At 48.5% G+C, this 16,595-nt stretch overlaps 1 protein-coding gene across 5 annotated transcripts in view; it reads left to right on the top strand.

The window, feature by feature from the left end:
• sox5 (SRY-box transcription factor 5) overlaps nt 1-16,595 on the top strand; it is a 278,595-nt gene that overhangs the window by 249,920 nt on the left and 12,080 nt on the right. For all 5 annotated transcript variants that reach the window (XM_078420000.1, XM_078420002.1, XM_078419999.1 and 2 more), the window contains 2 exons: nt 10,828-10,942; nt 11,695-11,868. In XM_078420000.1, the coding sequence (XP_078276126.1) occupies nt 10,828-10,942; nt 11,695-11,868 (289 nt within the window). The remainder of the gene's footprint in view (nt 1-10,827; nt 10,943-11,694; nt 11,869-16,595) is intronic.

The following is a 16,595-nucleotide window of genomic DNA, read 5'->3' as shown; positions in this document are numbered from 1 at the left end:
CCATGATCGAACACATTCTCATCCAACACACAGGGGCATTTTATAGTGGGCCAATTAACCTGCAAACCTATTAACCTACAAATCTTTGGAATGTGGGAGGAAACCAGAGTACCCGGAGAAAACCCACGCGGGCACAGAGAGAACTTACAAACTCTGTGTGCACAACCAGCACCCGAGGTTAGGATGGAACCCGGGTTCGCTGGCACTGTGAGGCAGCAACTCTACCTCTGTGTCATTGTGCCGCCCTGATTTCTTAAAGATGTGGAACTCATTTACAACGTGTAACAAGGAAACATATTTGCTCTCTATTCTCCTGCCTGCACCAGACCCTTTGCTCTGGCCTTCTCTTCACCTCCCATCTTGGACTAAGTTCCATGATATTATCAAAATGAATTCAGAAGGGTGTCGACCCGAAACGCCACCCATTCCTTCTCTCCAGAGATGCTGCCCGTCCCGCTGAGTTACTCCAGCTTTTTGTGTCTATCTTCGGTTTCAACCTGCATCTGCAGTTCGTTTCCTACACATTATTAAAAAGGATTTGTGTTCAGCCCTGGGCAATCCTGACCGGCAATCCTTTCCCCTCCCCTTCACCTCCCAACTCCCCCCCTCCCCCCCCCCCCCCCCCCCCCCCCCCGAAAATAAACATAACGACGCACGCCACGAATAATCAGTGTAATCCAACAGGTCAGTTGGGAATTATGGCCCAATGTTTACCTGACCTGTGATCTGCCAAGCAGATTGTAATTAAAAGCACACACTGACATTCGCTCAGTGACTTGGGGTTAATTTAAGTCAGTGCACATCCATGCGCAATGAAAGTGAATCTGACTGTACATGATACTAACAAACTCAACATGACTCCCTTGCAGGGCACAATCTGAAACAGAGCCAAACTCTGTTATATTTGTCTCGGAGTTAGTTGTTTCAGGCAGTAAGATAGTCGGTCGGATACAAGGGCCACAGAAAGGCAGGAGGAACGATGCCAGACACAGAATGCTGGAGTAACTCAGCGGGACAGGCAGCATCTCTGGAGAGATGCTCATCTCTTTACAGAGTCTGTGATATAATAGAGTAGTCACAGAGTTATACAGCGTGTAAACAGGCCCCTCGGCCTAACTTGCCCACACCGACCAACATGCTCCATCCACACCAGTCCCACCTGCCTGCATTTGGCCCATATCCCTCCAAACGTCCTATCCATGCACCTGTCTAACTGTTTCTTAAACGTTGCAACAGTCCCTACCTCAACCACCTCCTCTGGCAGCTCGTTCCATACACCCACCACCCCTTGTGTGAAAACGTTACGCCTCAGATTCTTTTTAAATCTTTCTCCCCTCACCTTAAGTTTAATTTAGTTCAAAGACACAGCCTGGAAACAAGCCCTTCGGCCCACCGAGTCCGCGCCGACCAGCGATTTCCATACACTAACACTATCCTATACACTAGGGACAATTTACAATTTTTACCAAAGCCAAATTAGCCTACAAACTTGCAAACGTCTTTGGAGTGTGGGAGGAAACCAGAGCACCCGGGGAAAACCCACGCGGTCTCGGGGAGAACGTACAAACTCCGTGCAGGCAGCAACTGTAGTCAGGATCAAACCCGGGCCTCTGGCGTTGTGAGGCAGCAACTCTACCGCTGCGCCACCGTGCCACCCCTAAGGCCGAGGCTTTTGTTTCTGTTGCCAAGGCTTCTGTTTACATCCAGGGATTGTCTGCCTTTCATCCCCCCCCCCCTTCACACATACATTTATTAGTCTCCCTGATGGTATTAAACAAATTGGCGTTTCCACTTTTCCTAACAATGTGACAGCCTTGATTTCCCCACTTTGTGTCCCACCGGCCTCCTTCTTCCCCACCAGCCAGTCTGTATCCCTTTGCTCTCTTGTGCCGCCATTCACAAAGTGCTGGAGTAACTCAGTGAATGTATTTATTCACAAAATGCTGGAGTAACTCAGCAGGTCAGGCAGCATCTCAGGAGAGAAGGAATGGGTGACGTTTCGGGTCGAGACCCTTCTTCAGTCAATTGTCTGATGTGCTGAGTTACTCCAGCACCTAGTGTCGTTTATTTTGCAAACCAGTACCTGCAGTTCCCTGCATCTATCTCCTGTGACCAGTCACACACAACAATGCTGGAGTAACTCAGCAGGACAGGCAGCATCTCTAGAGAGAGGGAACGGGTGATGTTCCGGGTCGAGACCCTTCTTCAGACTGAAGGATCTCGACCCGATCCTTCTGTCCAGAGGTGCTGCCTGTCCTGCTGAGTTACTCCAGCTTTTTGTGTCAATCTTTGGTTTAAACCAAAGATACTAGAGGAGCAAGATAGACCACTCGACCCTAAAAACCGTAGTACGTCACGGCGCCATTTTATTAGGCAGAAACTTGCAGAAACATTTTAAAATAAAAAAAACAAAAATCTGTGAATTGATAGATGAGATATATTCTGCATTTTGATTGTATCATCACACATACTGTTCCCCCACAACACTGATTACACTGCGAGAGGCATAACGGACGGCGGGTTTTGCTTACTAAAATGGCGGACGTTACGCTCCTTTGCGTACTACATTTCAGTACGGGCGATTTCAACGCCGTGGTCCATCTTGCTCCTCTAGTATCTTAGGTTTAAGGCTGCAGGGTGACTTGGACAGGTTGTGTGAGTGGGCGGATACATGGCAGATGCAGTTTAATGTAGATAAGTGTGAGGTTATTCACTTTGGAAGTAAGAATAGAAAGGCAGATTATTATCTGAATGGTGTCAAGTTAGGAGGAGGGGGAGTTCAACGAGATCTGGGTGTCCTAGTGCATCAGTCAATGAAAGGAAGCATGCAGGTTCAGCAGGCAGTGAAGAAAGCCAATGGAATGTTGGCCTTCGTAACAAGAGGAGTTGAGTATAGGAGCAAAGAGGTCCTTCTACAGTTGTACCGGGCCCTGGTGAGACCGCACCTGGAGTACTGTGTGCAGTTTTGGTCTCCAAATTTGAGGAAGGATGTTCTTGCTATGGAGGGCGTGCAGCGTAGGTTCACTAGGTTAATTCCCGGAATGGCGGGACTGTCGTATGTTGAAAGGCTGGAGCGATTGGGCTTGTATACACTGGAATTTAGAAGGATGAGGGGGGATCTTATTGAAACATATAAGATAATTAGGGGATTGGACACATTAGAGGCAGATAACATGTTCCCAATGTTGGGGGAGTCCAGAACAAGGGGCCACAGTTTGAGAATAAGGGGTAGGCCATTTAGAACGGAGATGAGGAAGAACTTTTTCAGTCAGAGAGTGGTGAAGGTGTGGAATTCTCTGCCTCAGAGGGCAGTGGAGGCCAGTTCGTTGGATGCTTTCAAGAGAGAGCTGGATAGAGCTCTTAAGGATAGCGGAGTGAGGGGGTATGGGGAGAAGGCAGGAACGGGGTACTGATTGAGAGTGATCAGCCATGATCGCATTGAATGGCGGTGCTGGCTCGAAGGGCTGAATGGCCTACTCCTGCACCTATTGTCTATTGTCTATTGTCTATTGTTTAAACCAGCATTCTCAGTTCCTTCCTACACATTTCCTGTGTCCAGTTCTCAGTGCATTTCCCATCCAGTTTTGAGACATCAATTAATTTGGATAAATTATCATATCATATCATATCATATATATACAGCCGGAAACAGGCCTTTTTCGGCCCACCAAGTCCGTGCCGCCCAGCGATCCCCATACATTAACACTATCCTACACCCACTAGGGACAATTTTTACATTTACCCAGCCAATTAACCTACATACCTGTACGTCTTTGGAGTGTGGGAGGAAACCGAAGATCTCGGGGAAAACCCACGCAGGTCACGGGGAGAACGTACAAACTCCTTACAGTGCAGCACCCGTAGTCAGGATCGAACCTGAGTCTCCGGCGCTGCATTCGCTGTAAAGCAGCAACTCTACCGCTGCGCTACCGTGCCGTGCCGCCCATTCTACTCTGCCTTTTCATTGTAAGCATTGATGTGAACTGTAAACCGGTGAGGACTCCATAATGATCCTCATGGCACCTCTCACTGCCAAACTGAAAGAGGTGCATTGATTCTTCTTACTGTTCTTTAATCAAATCTTTACAAGTACCAAGATGTTACTCCAACCCTCTGGGCTGTTATTTGAACTAATAGCTTTACTTCAATACCTAAACATACGCTCACCCCGTATACTACACGCTAGGGACAAGTTTTTTACTGAGACCAATTAACCTACAAACCTGTACGCCTTTGGAGTGGGGGAAGAAACCGGAGCACCCACAGAAAACCCACGCGGTCTCAGGGAGAGCGCACAAACTCCGTACAGACAGCACCCTTGTTCAGGATCGAACCCGGGTCTCCGGCGCTGTGAGGCAGCAACTCTACCGCTTCGGCCCCGTGCCGCCAATCTCTGTTTCTCCGATTCTCATTCCGTCTCACTGTGGAGGGAATAGATCCCATCTATAGTGGACAGACAAAGCTGGTGTCATGTTTTCATGTTCTGTTCACTGGCACTGGGGCGTTCTTCAAAAGAGCGCGCATCGTCAGAAAACGCCTTCATTGTCATCCAAAGCTTTAATGCAGGGAAGATGAAAGTTTACAGTATAAGAAAATAACTGCAGATGCTGGTACAAATCGATTTATTCACAAAGTGCTGGAGTAAGTCAGCAGGTCGGGCAGCATCTCGGGAGAGAAGGAATGGGTGACGTTTCGGGTCAGGACCCTTCTTCAGACTGATGTCAGGGGGGGCGGGACAAAAGAAGGATATAGGTGGAGACAGGAAGATAGAGGGAGATCTGGGAAGGAGGAAGGGACGGGAGGGACAGAGGAACTATCTAAAGTTGGAGAAGTCGACGTTCATACCACTGGGCTGCAAACTGCCCAGGCGAAATATGAGGTGCTGTTCCTCCAATTTCCGGTGGGCCTCACTATGGCACTGGAGGAGGCCCATGACAGAAAGGTCGGACTCGGTGGCCGAGCACTTTAACTCCCCCTCCCATTCCCAGTCTGACCTTTCTGTCATGGGCCTCCTCCAGTGCCATAGTGAGGCCCACTGGAAATTGCAGGAACAACACCTCATATTTCGCCTGGGCAGTTTGCAGCCCAGCAGTATGAACGTCGACTTCTCCAACTTTAGATACTTCCTCTGTCCCTCTCTTCCCCTCCTCCTTCCCAGATCTCCCTCTATCTTCCTGTCTCCACCTATATCCTTCCTTTGTCCCGCCCCCCCTGACATCAGTCTGAAGAAGGGTCTCGACCCGAAACGTCACCCATTCCTTCTCTCCCGAGATGCTGCCTGACCCGCTGAGTTACTCCAGCACTGTGAAAGTTTACAGTTATCTGTTGAGCGGTCTCTTTATGACAGTGTATGGAGATCTGAACAATGGCAAAGTACTGGTTGTTGATTAAAAGTCTGTCATTATGACATTTTTCTGATTGCCTTCATGCTAGTCTGATTCCAGAAGTGATCCATTTACATAAGGCTGCCGTATCGAAGTTAAATTACAGGGTTGGAACTGACCCGATATTAGCAAATTGTTAGGAGAGGCTCTTGGCATTTTAATTAAAATATTTAATTATAGAAGAATTCACATCCATAATGTGCCACGGTTGTTATTTGCATGTACGCAGTTTGTGTGGTGACGGGAGTGACCCATGTTAGCATAATGGGGCTAGTTAGACTTCTCGACGACTGACGGGCAATTTATGTGTGATGTGCACATCCTTTGTTTCATTGGCATTGTGGAATGGGGTGGACATACTTTAGTTTAGTCTAGTTTAGAGATACAGCGCGGAAACAGGCCCTTCGGCCCACCGGGTCGGCACCGACCAGCCATCCCCTCACACTAACACTATCCTACACACACTCGGGACAATTTTACATTTACACCAAGCCAATTAACCTACAAACCTGTACGTCTTTGGAGTGTGGGAAGAAACTGAAGATCTCGGAGAAAACCCACGCAGGTCATGGGCAGAACGTACAAACTCTGTACAGACAGCGCCCGTAGTCAGGATCGAACCTGGGTCTCAGGTGCTGCAAGCACTGTGAGGCGGCAACTCTACCGCTGCGCCACCGTGCCGCCCGTTAAGGTTTCAAAGATCTTTTATTGTCACGTGTACCAATTGAGGTACAGTGATATTCGAATTACCATACAGCCTTACTAAAAAAAAAAGCAACAAGACACACCACGACATAAAAGTCAACATAAACATCCACCACAGCGGCTCCCCCACATCCCTCACTGTGATGGAAGGCAATAAAGTCCAACCTTCTTCCTCTTTATTCTCCCGTGGTCGGGGCAGTCGAACCATCCACAGTCGGGGCGATGGAAGCTCCCGCTGCCGGCGGTCGAAGCTCACGCATTTTAGCAAAGATACTAGAGGAACAAGATAGACCACTCGACCCTAAAAACTCTAGTATGTCAAGGCGCCATTTTAGTAGGCAGAAACTTGCAGAAACAGTTAAAAAGAAAAATAACAAAAATCTGGGAGTTGATAGATGAGATGTATTCTGCATTTTAATGGTATCATCACACACACTGTTCCCCCAAAACACTGATTACACTGCGAGAGGCATAACGAACGGCGGGTTTTGCCTACTAAAATGGCTCCTTTGCGTACTACACTTCAGTATAGGTGATTTCAACGGAGTGGTCCATCTTGTTCCTCTAGTATCTTTGGTTTTTAGGTTAATTGGCTTCTGCAAAATTTCCCCTAGGGTGTGTGGGGAGTGGATATGGAAGTAGGATAACGTGGAACTGGTGTGACGGTCGGCGTGGACTCGGTGGGCCGATGGGCCTGTTTCCGTGCTGAATCTTCCAACCAATCAAAAATCTTGGCGTTATGAGGCATAGAACTCCCAACGATCTGCGACAATAATGGATTAAATGTCCAAATCAAGATGGCGTATGTTTTTGGAGCTGTTGGAATTCCCATAAACAGACCACTCTTCTCCTTGGAGGAGGTTGCTGGTCTGGAATCTTTCTTCAAGGCAGCCTTTGTGAGGCAGCTACAATGCACTCTGGTCACTGTAACTCAATGATGGTGATTGGGTTCATGGTGCAAAGAACCCAGCGATATGTATATTGATTTCTCTAACTTCAAGCAAGCTTTGCTTTTCCCTCTCTCTCCGGCCCTCCCCCACCCGAGTTCTCCGACTCGTGTCACCGTCCTCCCGATTAATTTTCCTGATTGGATGCCTTGTTGTCACCCTTCCCTCAGCTGGCAATGCGCCATTCTTCATTTCCTTGACGTGTAGGAAAATAACCGCAGACGCTGGTTCAAATCGAAGGCAGACACAAAATGCTGGAGTAACTCAGCGGGTCAGGCAGCATCTCAGGAGAGAAGGAATGGGTGACGTTTCGGGACCCGAAACGTCACCCATTCCTTCTCTCCTGAGATGCTGCCTGACCCGCTGAGTTACTCCAGCATTTTGCGATACCTGTAACTAAAATTTGTGTCAGATAAACTACGTCATTGCCAGTTGTGAGACATTGTTCGTTGCAGATTTGATGAATTGCACGTTTTCCTTCAAAGGTAATGAATTGCCTGTCGGCACTTTAAAGGTACCTTGATGGCAAAGATGAGAAACTTTACAAATCTGCACACTCTCACGTTCCTTATTTGAGCATCCACACAGCACACATAAAATCAGATATTGAATTATTCCCTTCCCCTAAGTTACCGTCTGCCTCTGTGTCTGCCGTGACATTTATGCATCAATACCACGCTAATAGCCGGAATGCATTTGATAATTTAAAGCTACATTTTCTTTATTCCTCGTTTTTAAAGGAGTATCAGCCGCATAAATATTTTAAGCCAAACCCGTATCTGTGATTTTAAATTATTAAGACGTAATTGAATTATTGATGGGTCCATAAATTGCTGTCAAATTTTTTAACCCTTTTATTACACATGATTTCAATGGGGGGGAAACAGTCTAGTGTGCAAAAGAGTGGATGCTGTGGTTAGTAAAAGAAGGGTGAGATTTTTTTGTTGTCAGATGGAATATAATTTCAATTGACTCGGTGCTGTTGGAACTGTGCGCAGCACTGCATAACGCTTATAAAGATCTATGTTTTTTTTAAATAACCTGGCTTTATAAATAAAACACGATGAACCGAACATTAATGAAATGTTTATCATCTTCCCTGTGCTGACAGCACTTGTCACTTGGCCTTGCAATATGCACAGATCATTTTGTACTGTCCATTAAAAAAGAAAACATTTATTTTTATTGCCCTTGTCTCTCCATTTATTCGCCTGCCATCTGCCAGGATGGGATCATTAAAAGCATGTTATCTGAAAGCATGTGCAAGTTGCAATCCTGCCACGGGATTTTTTTCTTTCCTCAGGTATTAACGGTAATCTCCCTCCTGAAAGCGCGGCGGTAGAGTTGCTGCCGTACAGCGCTTTCAGCGCCGGAGATCTGGGTTCGATCCCGACCGCGGGTGCTTTTCTGTACGGAGTTTGCACGTTCTCCCCGTGTCCTGCGAGGCTTTTCTCCGAGATCTTCGGTTTACTCCCACACTCCAAAGACGTGCAGGTTTGTAGGTTGATGGGCTTGGTATAAATGTAAATTGTCCCTAGTGTGCGGGATAGTGTTAGTGTGCGGGGATCGCTGGTCGGTGCGGACTCGGTGGGCTGAAGGGCCTGTTCCCGCACTGTATCTCGGAACTAAACTACACTCACAAGGCACAACCTGAAATTTCGGCCACATACCCAATGTCTGATTATTTCCTTATTCATCCAGAGGTGATTAAGGGTGGCAGGATTTAATTGAAAATGACATTCGTGTTTAGAGATACAGGCTCGAAGGCCCACCGAGTCCGCAACGACCAGCGATCCCCGCACACTAACACTATCCTACACACACTAGGGACAATTTGCACTGATACCAAGCCAATTAACCTACATACCTGTACGTCTTTGGATTGTGGGTCCAAACCGAACATCTCGGAGAAACTCCACGCGATCAAGGGGAGAACGTACAAACTCCGTACAGACTGCACCCGTAGTCGGGATGGAACCCGGGTCTCCGGTGCTGCAAGCGCTGTGAGGCAGCAACTCTACCGCTGCACCACCAGTAACTGTGGCTTCCTCTGTTTATCTTTGAAGTCTCCTCTCTAAAGGTCATCGCCTCCCTATTTGACCTTCATCAGATCCCTCCAAACTTTGCCATCTCTGCAGACATCTCTTTTGGTGGCTAAGTGTTGGCTACTGTGAAGCATCTTGGAACGTTGTGCTCCGTTGCTATTTCTGGGTTGCTTTTAGCGAGGGGTCTAGTGATGTTTAGTTTAGTTTAGAGATACAGCGCGGAAACAGGCCCTTCTGTCCGCTGGGTCCGCGCCGACCAGCGATTCCCGCACGCTAACGCTATCCCACACACACTCGGGATAATTTACCATTTTTACCGAAGCCAGTTGACCTACAAACCCGCACGCCTTTGGAGTGTGGGAGGAAACCGGAGCACCCGGAGAAAACCCACGCAGGTCACGGGGAGAACTTACAAACTCCGTACAGACAGCACCCACAGTTAGGATTGACCCCAGGTCTCATGCGCTGTAATGGCAGCAACTCTACCGCTGCGCCACCGTTGCGCCCTGATGAGGGAGGAGATTTTCTGGATGTTGCTCCTTCTTTGGCACTGGGATAAATCGTTGAGTGTGTTAGAACTTCAAGGCCCGGTTGTGTCATCTAGTAAGACTGTGCCAAGATGGCTTGGCCAAGATCCACCAGAATGGCGGACTATCATTTGAAGTCACGACGCTCAATGCACCAAGGTGAATGCTAAATGCCATCAAAGAGCTCTTTGAGCATCCAAATTCAACACATGCCTGCTATTCCTGTGGATGTACTGTGATGTTTGTATTGATATGGTTTGTTAAGAAATAAGACACCAAAAAATATTTTTAAAGCATTCTGTCGGCTTGCTTGCAAGACTGCGCCAAAGGAATTGTAGAAGCAAATGGAAAATAGGAGCAAAGTAAGAGTATATGAAAATAGAGTACAAAAGTGTAGTGTTCGTAAGTCCTAGGAGTAGAATTAGGCCATTCAGTCCATTGAGTCTACTCGGCCATTCAATCATGGCTGATCTATCTTTCCCTCACAACCCCCATTCTCCTGCCTTCTCCCCGTAACCCTTGACACCCCCACCAGATATGAAAAGACTATAGATCATCACAGTGGCGCATAAATGAAAAAACAAAAACTCCAATATTAGTGCGTAATGTAGAACTAGTGTGAAGATAGACACAAACTGCTGGAGTAACTCAAAGGGTCAGGCAGCATCCCTGGAGAAAAGGAATAGGTGATGTTTCAGGTTGAGACCTTTGTCACCTATACCGTAATCATTACCTATTTGTCACCATTTATTTTTCTCTAGAGATGCTGCCTGTCCCGTCCGCTGAGTTACTCCGGCACTTTGTGTCTATCTTTGGAGCAAACCAGCACCTGCAGTTCCTTCCGACACATAGAACTGGTTGTAGGCACGGAATCGGTGGGCCAAAGGGTCTGTTTCCATGCTGTATCTCTAAACATCCTTCCTGCTTTTCAGTCGAGATGTCAGTTACTGAAAAACTGGGCGGAGAAGGAAATTCATTCCCAGTGGAAGAACTTTGGTTCTCAATAATCTAGCAGGGAGCTCTCAGGTTCTTAGATTCAAAGATGGCGTCTTTTAGTTATAATATAAGAAAATAATTGCAGATGCTGGTACAAATCGAAGGTATTTATTCACAAAATGCTGGAGTAACTCAGCAGGACAGGCAGCATCTCAGGAGAGAAGGAATGGGTGACGTTTCGGGTCGAGACCCTTCTTCATGCGTGCTTGCTTCTCATCTACAGGTGCATGATAAAACATCACTGGAAAATCTGGCCCAACATCTGTCTGAGAAGAGACCAGAAGACGGGAAGTTTGGACATGCGATGGTGGACTTTAACCTCGCTGCAGAATCAGATGGTTGGCGCTCATTTTTTATATGCATGCGTTTATCGTTTCGTTCACATTGAGGGTTTTAATCTGTCTTGAAAGGTGCAGATTACCTGCTGCAGTCTTTTCATCATGAATTGTGAAATAGAAAATATTTCTTTGTGAGGAATTTAATATGAGGGAGTGGCCCGGTGGTAGAGGTCCCGCCTCACCGCGCCAGAGACCCGGGTTCCATCCCGACTACGGGCGCTGCCTGTACGGAGTTTGTACGTTCTCCCCGTGACCCGCGTGGGTTTTCTCCGGGATCTCCGGTTTCCTCCCACACTCCAAAGACGTACAGGTTTGTAGGTTAATTGTCTTGGTTTAATTGTAAATTGTTCCTAGTGCGTGTAGGATAGTGTTAGTGCGCTGGGATCGCTGGTCAGCGCGGGCTCATTGGGGTGAAGGGCCTGTTTCCGTGCAGTATCTCTAAATTCTAAACTCTAAACAAGACTCCAGCATCTCCTAGACACAAAATGCTGGAGTAACTGAGCATCTCTGGATAAAAGGAATATGTGACGTTTCGGGTCGAGACCCTTCTTCAGACTGTCTCTGTCTCAGTCTCGACACGAAACGTCGCCTATTCCTTTTCTCCAGAGATGCTGCCCGACCCGCTGAGTTACTCCAGCCTCTTGCGTCCGTTGTCGGTGTGGACCAGGGTCTGCAGTTCCATCCCACGCACGGCAGCATCTGCGGCTCCTCACGTCGGCATTTTGGGCTTGACCGTTCCTTGTCTCTGGCAGGAAGCGCGGGGGTTTCGGAGCCCAGGATTTACCGGGAAGCGAGGGGCAGGAGCAGCAACGAGCCCCACATAAAGCGGCCGATGAACGCCTTCATGGTCTGGGCCAAGGACGAGAGGCGGAAGATTCTGCAGGCCTTCCCCGACATGCACAACTCCAACATCAGCAAGATCCTAGGTAAGCAACGGCCTCACGGTGGCACAGCGGTAGAGTTGCTGCCTTACAGCGAATGCAGCACCGGAGACCCGGGTTCGATCCCGACTATGGGCGCTGTCTGTACGGAGTTTGTACGTTCTCCCCGTGACCTGCGTGGGTTTTATAGACAATAGACAATAGGTGCAGGAGTAGGTCATTCGGCCCTTCAAGCCAGCACCACCATTCAATGTGATCATGGCTGATCATTCTCAATCAGTACCCCGTTCCTGCCTTCTCCCCATACCCCCTGACTCCGCTATCCTTAAGAGCTCTATCTAACTCTCTCTTGAATGCATTCAGAGAATTGGCCTCCACTGCCTTCTGAGGCAGAGAATTCCACAGATTCACAACTCTCTGACTGAAAAAGTTTTTCCTCATCTCCGTTCTAAATGGCCTACCCCTTATTCTTAAACTGTGGCCCCTTTCTCCGGGATCTTTGGTTTCCTCCCACACTCCAAAGACGTACAGGGTTGTAGGTTAATTGGCTGGGTAAATGTAAACATTGTCCCTAGTGGGTATAGGATAGTGTTAATGTGCGGGGATCACTGGTCGGTGCGGACCCGGTGGGCCGAAGGGCCTGTTTCCGCGTTGTATCTGTAAACTAAACTAAACTAAACTAAACAGCCTTCAAAACATTCAGAATTTGTAGGAGCAGAATTGTGCCATTAGGCCTATCAAGTCTACTCCGCCATTCAATAAGGGTCGATCTATCTTTCCCTCTCAACCCCATTCTCCTGCCTTCTCCCCCATTACCCCTGACACTAGTACTAATCACCAGTGAGGGGCTGGGTGGTGTACAGCACTCTCTGCAATCTCCTTTGTTCCAGGGTGTTTGAGTTGCTAGAACAGGCCGTGCTACACCCAGTCAACATGCTCTCTGCCAAACACCTTCCCACCTCTGACAAAGCATCTCCGACCAGAAACACCAACTCCACTTCCCATCCCACAGGTGCGGCCGAACCTGCCGAGAGTTTCATCAGGTCAAAGTTATAGAAGCAGAATTAGGCCATTCGGCTCATCAAGTCTACTCCGCCATTCAATCATGGCCGATCTATCTTTCCCTCTCAACCCCATTCTCCTGCCTTCTCCCCCATAACCCCTGACACCCGTACTATCGAAGAATATCCATCGACTTGGCTAAGACAGCAGTCTGTGGCAATGAATTCCACAGATTCACCACCCTCTGACTAAAGAAATACCTCCTCATCTCCTTCCTAAAGTGACGTCCCTTTATTCTGAGGCTGTGGCCTCTGGTCCGAGATTCTCCCACTAGTTGGAAACATCCTCTTCACATCCACTCTATCCAGGCCTTTCACCAGTCGGTAAGTTTCAAAGAGGTCCCCTCCTCATCATTCTCAACAGGCCCAGTGCCGTCACACGCTGAACCCAATCACACCTGGGATCATTCTCGTAAACCTCCTCTGGACCCTCTCCAAAGCCAGTACATCCTTCCTCAGATATGGGGGCCTAGAACTGCTCCCAATGCTCCTAAGTGCGGTCTGACCAGCACCTGATGAAGCCTCAGTGTTACATTCCCGCAGATAATAGCTGCCATCTTGGGTGATTATCTTATTTTCTCCTCTTAATAGAAAGTGCCGTTGTTTACATCCTCGCTAGGAAGTAGGACAACAGTAACATCACAAAGATCATGACCATTTGCTCTTAATAGTTTGTAATTAATTACAAAGCTTAGCGGCACTGAGCACGAAGTTGAGTTGTCAGGTAGCAGAGTGTGTCGATGTGATTAATTAATAAGTGAGAGGAAAAACAACACTGTTCAGAAGACAAAGGGCAGTCTGATAATATCCCTGCAATTCTTCCTGACAGCCTGACAGATAACAAGCGTGTAATTCTTTTCGTGAGCTCCTTATTCTATGACTTTGCCAAATTAAATTACAAATTTTCAGTAAGAAATAGCCTCCTTAATGTCAAAACAGTGAAAACTTGCCCAGCAGCTAGAGAGCGGCTGGATAATGTTTGTTTTAATTATTTCCCTTGGTGTTTTAAATGGGAATTTGTGGCTCGTTGCTATGGAGGGTGAAGGGAAGGGGGCAGGGTACTCTGAGGTGCTGGGGAGGAGTAGCTCGTTTCAACATCATATTTTACGCGCAATTGAAAAGATACAGCCGCTGGGAAGCTGCTCAAAGCTCCGAGATTACAATGGATTTGCTGCCGTAAGTGGCAGAACTTCTCCGCACTCTCTGTGTGAAAGGTGCCTTCCCTGCCTGCCTGCCTGCCCGCCTGCCCTGCCTGCCTGCCTGCCCGCCTGCCTGCCCGCCTGCCTGCCCGCCTGCCTGCCCGCCTGCCCGCTCGCCTGCCCGCCTGCCCGCCTGCCTGCCCGCTTGCCTGCCTGCCTGCCTGCCCGCCTGCCTGCCTGCCTGCCTGGGCTCTCAGGCTTCACGCTGGACGTGTACAGGCCCTGAGCAGCTGCACCCACCCCTCTCCCACACTCGCTCCACTGCCATTTCCACCCAGCTACCAGGAAGGATGTAGGGATGGCTCTCTCTCATGGTTTTGCCACCCTCACTGTGTGGAAAGTCATTGGCCTGAGCTCAGCGTGTGAGGACAGCTGAGACCACAGCACAGCATATGGAGGATCATGAGCTCTGACATCTCAAATCTCTCTCTCTCTCTCTCTCCACCTATCTCTGAATATCCCTATATCTCTATGTCTCTCTATCTCTATCGATCTCTGTGTCTCTATATCTCTATATGTCTATTTCTTTCTCTCTCTCTCTCTCTCTCTCTCTCTCTCTCTCTCTCTCTCTCTCTCTCTCTCTCTCTCTCTCTCTCTCTCTCTCTCTCTCTCTCTCTCTCTCTCTCTCTCTCTCTCTCTCTCTCTCTCTCTCTCTCTCTCTCTCTCTCTCTCTCTCTTCCTCTCCCCCTCTCTTTCTCTCTCTTTCTCTTTCTCTCTCTCTCTCTCTCTCTCTCTCTCTCTCTCTGAAGCTGCCAACCATTTCCACGTCGGCACCGTTGATGCTGACTGGGGGCATGTGCACCCCCACGGCTTCCTGAAGTCGATAACTAGCTCCTCCGCCTTGCTGAATTTGCGGGAGCAGTTGGCGTAAAGGGTCCAAGGAAGCAATGGAGCATTTTCCAACAGTAACACTGGAGCACAATAACCAGGAGCCCATGTCACTGGAAGAACAATGAGAAACAAACCGGCTCATTGTGGAGAGCAGGGGCTTGACATTTCACTGGACTCCCGAGGATTCAGCTGACATTTTAACAAGCTTCTAAGGATTTCTAAGTACACAAACAAAATCTCAGCTCCACACATCATTCTGCCACGGTTCTCGGCCAGATAAACACATTTGATGTTCCAACGTGTCTTTCAGCAGGCAAAGATTACAGATCATTCGGGGACCGCACAAGAGTTAAAAGATTCAATGCTGAATTAATAATATTTCCACGTGGATTGACAATGCATTAGGTCGAGGCACGCAGGCAAAATGGCCGTAAATGGGAATTGCCATTTTGTGCAGAATGGATGTCATGAATTCCCTCCACGTCCACAACCCCTCCCTCTGATAATGAGTCTAGTTTATTTATCGTCACTTGTGCAGAGATACAGTCAAATGCTTGGCCCGCGTGCCAGTGAGAACAAGCTGCCTCACAGCGCCAGAGGCCCAGGATCCAATCCTGACCTCAGGCGCCGTCTGCGCGCGCGCGCGGAGTTTGCACGCTCTCCCTGTGACCGCGTGGGTTTCCTCCCAGAGACGTGGGGGTTTGCGGGTTGATTGGCCCTCTGCGGAATTGTGTACGGGAGTGGAAGAGAAAGTGAGATGACGTAGAACTAGTGTGTGTGGGTGAACGGCGATCAGCGTGGACTCGTTGGGCCAATAGGGCCTGTTTCCATGTTGTATCTCTGAACTAAAACTCAACCGCATCAAACTCTACATGGGTGCAACAGACCCTTCTCCGGAACACCACACAGAGAGTCACGCATCACCTAGCTACCTACCTCCAAGTCGCTGAACATAATAGCCTTGGTCCAAAGAGATGTGCAACTACTTATATGAGGCACTTTAAGGCTCGGTGTCCTGGCGGCAATGGATCGATGAATTTTTAGATTTTTTTTTACATTTCAGAGATACAGCGCGGAAACAGGCCCTTCGGCCCACCGGGTCTGCGCCGCCCAGCGATCCCCGCACATTAACACTATCCTACACACACTAGGGACAATTTTTTTTAACATTTGCCCAGCCAATTAACGTACATACCTGTACGTCTTTGGAGTGTGTGAGGAAACCGAAGATCTCGGAGAAAACCCACGCAGGTCAGGGGGAGAACGTACAAACTCCGTACAGACCGCGCCCGTAGTCAGGATTGAACCTGAGTCTCCGGCGCTGCATTCGCTGTAAGGCAGCAACTCTACCGCTGCGCCACCGTGCCGCCCTGTGAAGTAGGGGTCGGCCTGGCCCAATGCCATACCGTCAGCTCCTTCCACCGCCGCTCCATGCAGCGTAATGTTCTTCAGTCTCTAGACCATCCCATCATCCAACTTTGAAGAGCAGGCCTTCACACTGAGCTCCAGTATACTTGCTCTGAATCTCTTTCTTTTCTGCTCAGATGCTCCTTGTTCTTGTTCTGTAGGTTAACTGGCTTCTGTAAATTGCCCCTAGTGTGTAGGATGTGAATCAGGGATAACATAGAACTGGTGTGCAAGTGATGCACAAAATGCTGGAGCAACTCAGCGGGACAGGCAG

Source organism: Rhinoraja longicauda, chromosome 23, assembly GCF_053455715.1.
Source record: "Rhinoraja longicauda isolate Sanriku21f chromosome 23, sRhiLon1.1, whole genome shotgun sequence".
NCBI classification, from domain to species: domain Eukaryota; kingdom Metazoa; phylum Chordata; class Chondrichthyes; order Rajiformes; family Arhynchobatidae; genus Rhinoraja; species Rhinoraja longicauda.
The sequence above is the reverse complement of the archived record's forward strand: the minus strand, read 5'-3'. Positions and strand labels throughout refer to the sequence as shown.